General features: G+C 44.7%; 1 protein-coding gene across 1 annotated transcript in view; it reads left to right on the forward strand.

Annotated features, from left to right (window-relative positions):
* The first annotated feature begins 491 nt into the window (after positions 1 to 491).
* Positions 492 to 4,592, forward strand: part of LOC123246819 (aldehyde dehydrogenase, dimeric NADP-preferring-like) — a 12,680-nt gene continuing 8,579 nt past the window's right edge. Inside the window, exons 1-3 of the mRNA XM_044675608.1 lie at positions 492 to 653; positions 1,664 to 1,895; positions 3,940 to 4,025. Of these exons, the coding sequence (XP_044531543.1) occupies positions 492 to 653; positions 1,664 to 1,895; positions 3,940 to 4,025 (480 nt within the window). The remainder of the gene's footprint in view (positions 654 to 1,663; positions 1,896 to 3,939; positions 4,026 to 4,592) is intronic.

The raw sequence follows: 4,592 nt of genomic DNA on the forward strand, positions 1-4,592 counted from the left end.
GGACATTTCCTAGCTGCATGGTCCTGGGCAAGTCCATTAACCCTGCCATTGCCTAGCTCTTACCACTCTTCTGCCTTGGAACTGATACAAAGTATTGATTCTAAGATGGAAGATGAGGGCTTCAAAAACTGTCTGTGGGATGTCCAGTTAAAGAAATCCAACAGACTTCTCTGCTTTAAGCCAATCAAGAGTTTTTGAACTTCAAATGTACATAGAAACTGTATGGTTTTCTCATTTGTTCACTCTTTAATCTTCCATATTCAGGTAGCTTTTATCTCTCCAGGCACAAACTGGTTTTGAAAAACAAACACAGATTTGGTCACAAACAATCTATTGTTCTGAAAGTAACAGCCAAGGGATTCGTGGTAGCTTGAGTCTAACCAGTTTGTTTTCTGAAAGTTGGGAATGAAACTGAATTAAAAAGATGATCATTTTTAGCTTCAATTTCTAAAAATCCACCTGTCTCTTATGGTCCTGTTTTCTCAGACACCATGAGTAAGATCAGTGAGACCATCAATCGGGCCAGAGCTGCCTTCAACTCTGGCAAAACCAAACCCTTGGAGTTTCGGTTACGGCAGCTGGAAAACCTCCTAAGGATGATGGAGGAGAAAGAAAAGGACTTTACTGCAGCCCTGAAAGCTGATCTCCACAAGGTACTGATTCAGTTCACAAACCTAGGGACTGTGGAACATGCTAGAAGAATATGGGCAAACCATATCTTCCCTCAAGGGGCTTAGGACTGAAGCTCCATCAGCTCGAAATCCTATGACCGTGTAATTACAAGGCCATGGGGTAAAAGTGTCTCATTGTGGGGGTATAAACTTTTAGAGTGAATTCAGAATGGAGGGAAGAATGTAAAGAGAAGTAGTCTGGGATGACTCTGAGGGGGAGGTAGGGTACAAAAGAACGGGGCAGAAGAACAGGAGTGAGAAGGAGATTACACACAGGTAGGAATTAGAGCAAAGATGGGGAGGCCAGAATGAGCCCACTACATATTGGGGCAAAGAGTTTGACCCGATCAGAATGGAAAGTCTGAGTGAGAAGGATGACTATATATCGCAGAGTGGAGGGCACTGAAATCCAGGCAGAGTCATAGTAGCTAGAGTGAGAAGGGAACTTAGAGATCATAGATTCACTGGAGGTTTTTCATCCTCAAATCCAAAAAACCAAGCCAAGCTAAGAGTAGACCTGGAAGAAACCTTAGAGTTCCCCTACTCTGACCCACCTCAGGTTATAAAAGATGATGGAAGGGACTCATCCAAATAGCCATATTCATCTTTTCTAATGCAGTAATAGCCCATTTCCTTCGTGTTCTCCCTTTATTAACTACCTAAATAGTAAACTGTGACTTCCTAGCTGAGAAGCCATTCAGGGAAATCCTTAGCAGACAGGCTATCTTCCCAGGGGTGTTTGTCTTGGCCCTTTATCTTTGACTTGGTGGAGGGTGTTCTGGTACCTTTTGGCAGGATGTAAAAAAGGACTGACTCTAGAGTCAGGAGTTGGCTTTCAATCCTGCCACTGCTGATTGCTGCCTGTGTGACTGTAGGCAAATACCTTCATCTCTCTTGGTCTCTATTCTATCATTCTGTAAAACAAGGTTGGAATAGATGAGCTTTGAGGCCTAGAGCCTATGATCTCACCCTAAATACCATTGTCTTCACAGGGTGAATGGCCTGCATATTATGAAGAGATCATTTATGCCGTGGAAGAAACTAAACATGCAATCGCCAACCTTCCCCAGTGGATCCTTGATGAGCCTGTGGAGAAGGACTCTCAAAGGAAGGATGATGTGCCTTACATCCACTCAGAACCAATGGGCGTGGTTCTGATCATGGGAGCCTGGAACTACCCCTTCAATCTGACCATTCAGCCATTGGTGGGCGCCATTGCTGCAGGTGGGGAAAGCGCCATTCTTCTGATGATAGGCTTAAAGATTTATCACTGGAAGGGTTCTTAGAGTCTATCTAACTGAACCCTCCCATTTTGCAGCCTAAGAAGGCTGGGTGATTTGAACCCAAGTCCTCTGACTCCAGATCTTAGGTTTTGTCCTGGGAGGAAGGAGGGTTCATTGTGGATCATGGTAAAATTCCCTAGAAATAGCTTCAAGCTAGCCCACAGGACCCTATCCCTAAGAGGACTGGTCAGTTTGGTCAAATTGCCATAAGATACATGATCAAGTTGGGTGTGAGACTCAAGTCAACAGTTAGAACTCGTCCATGGTCTCATCTAGTATATTAAATGTTTTATTAGACCATCTAGCTTGGTTTTTGGCTGACTCACTTGTGACTTGGCTGAACTGCTTAGCAATTTCCTAAGATCATAGATCTAAAGTTGGAAGGGCCCTCAGTCATCTAGCCCACCCACTCTCTTATTTTGCAGATGAGGTGAAAACCACAGAGCCAGAATTTGAACCTACATTCTCTGACTCCAACTCTACTTATTAGCAATATGGCCTTAGAAAAGTTGTTTAGAAAAGTTCAATTGTTTGCTCAGTCATAAAAGGAGGTGTTCTACACCTCTCCATTCTTTCTAAATTTCCCAATTTACAATAGGCCATCCACCGCAACCTGTTGTCTTGACTTTTGTCTTAACACTGGGCTTCTATGACTATGGAAGAGCTAGTGAATCCTACTTCGTACAACTCTACCTCACTTAAATCCAATTTACAAGCAAGTCAAGATCCCATGATGTCATTGGCCCTCTTCAAAAACAAAGGACAAATGATGACAACTATTACATTTTAATTGTCACTCAGCTTCCTTATTCTTTCAAACAGATTGTGGCCTATTCCCTTCCTTTTCAACAGTTTAGGCCAGTGGTTCCCAAACTTTTTTGGCCTACCTCCCCCTTTCCAGAAAAAATATTACTTAACGCCCCCTGTCACATACTATCACTGCCCCCTTACAGTTATTCACTGCCCCAAATGCACCTGTGGCCATCACTGCCTCCCTGGATTGCTGCAGCACCCACCAGGGGGCGGTGGAGCCCACTTTGGGAATCACTGGTCCAGGTCAATGATGGACAAACTACCTTCCGCGGGCCAGATGCAGCCCCATGAAATGTTCTATCCTGTGGTGGGACATTATTCCTAATCTGATGAATACAATGAGTAGGATACAATACAATGAAAGAGATGCTTTAGAAACAGACTGACAGATGAGCATTTCCTTTCCTTTGGCCCCCTCTTTAAAAAGTTTGCCCATCATTGTTCTAGGTGGTTCAGTGGTGCCAAGAAGACTTGAGTTCAAATGTGGCCTCAGCCATTTACTAGCTGTCTGACTCTGGGCAAGTCACAACCCCTTTAGCCTTGGCTTGCTCATCTACAAAAGGGTTATAATAATAATACTTACTCCTGGGGATAGCATGATGATCAAATGAGATAATAATTGTAAATACTATATAAATGCTAGCTATCACAGTCTGAGTTGGGATTCTGTGGTCAGGATAGGAGGTTTGATCAGATTTGGAGGACAAGATCCAAGTTGGGGGCCAAGTAGACATAGTACAGCAATAGATCCTTGGAGTTCAAGCCTGTAAGTGTGTATGTGTGTGTATTTGTGTGTGTGTGTGTGTGTGTGTGTGTGTGTTTGCATGCAGGCATATTCATGAGTGTGTGCCTGTCTGCATAGCTTTGTGTGTGTTTCCTGATCCAAACAATACCTCAGGGGGCTCAGATTAGAAGAGGACAAGGATCTTGGGGAATGGGATGATGGTCACCATGTGAAAAAAGTCAGTACTTTCTCTCTCTCTCTCTCTCTCTCTCTCTCTCTCTCTCTCTCTCTCTCTCTCTCTCTTTGAGGGTCCAAAAGCTTGACTTGCCCTTTGCTGGTTCCACCTTGATGTGGAGGGGCTAAGGGAATACTATGGATCTTACATTCATGGGGTCCAGGAATCTGGGGTGATACTTTGGGTAAAGGTATGTTTTCCTGTGTCTCACAGGCAATGCTGTAGTCATCAAGCCTTCTGAGCTGAGTGAGCAAACAGCCATCACGTTGGCTAAAATGATCCCTCAGTACCTGGACAAGGTGAGTCATAGCCCCAAACGCTCTCTGTAGGGGAAAGAATGGGCAGAACTGGAGGTGCGCAGGCCAAGGAACTCCTGCTGGGCTGAGGGGCCCCAAGACTTCTCTTTGGTGTTCTGGTGGTATCCTGTGCCCCTCCTAGTTTGTAAGTGCTGGAGGAAGAGATCTCTCTGAAGGGACCTTATCTAAACTTCATGCCTCCCAGATCAGCACTGTATACTTCTGGGGCTTAATTGATTTTTGTTGACTGGCAGATCCCACCCTTTGTGATTTGGGGAAAATCCCCAAACTCCTTCCGGCTTCAGTTTTGTTGTGGTTGTTGCTGAGTCTCTTTGGGACCCCATCTGAGGGTTTCTTGGCAAAGATGAGGGAGTGGATTTACTCCTCTCAGTAAAGTGAGGGGTTAGCTAGAATGAGGTCTAAAGCCCCTTCCAGCTAGTAACCTCTCCTCCAGTCATTTTAGACAGAAGGAACCTGAGGCTCAGAGAATGTGATCTGTCTGAGATCTCTTAGATCAGGGGGTAAGTGGCAGAGCCAGACCTAGAACCCAGCTGCTCCTGATTCCCAGAT

The sequence above is a fragment of the Gracilinanus agilis genome, chromosome 4 (assembly GCF_016433145.1).
Source record: "Gracilinanus agilis isolate LMUSP501 chromosome 4, AgileGrace, whole genome shotgun sequence".
NCBI classification, from domain to species: domain Eukaryota; kingdom Metazoa; phylum Chordata; class Mammalia; order Didelphimorphia; family Didelphidae; genus Gracilinanus; species Gracilinanus agilis.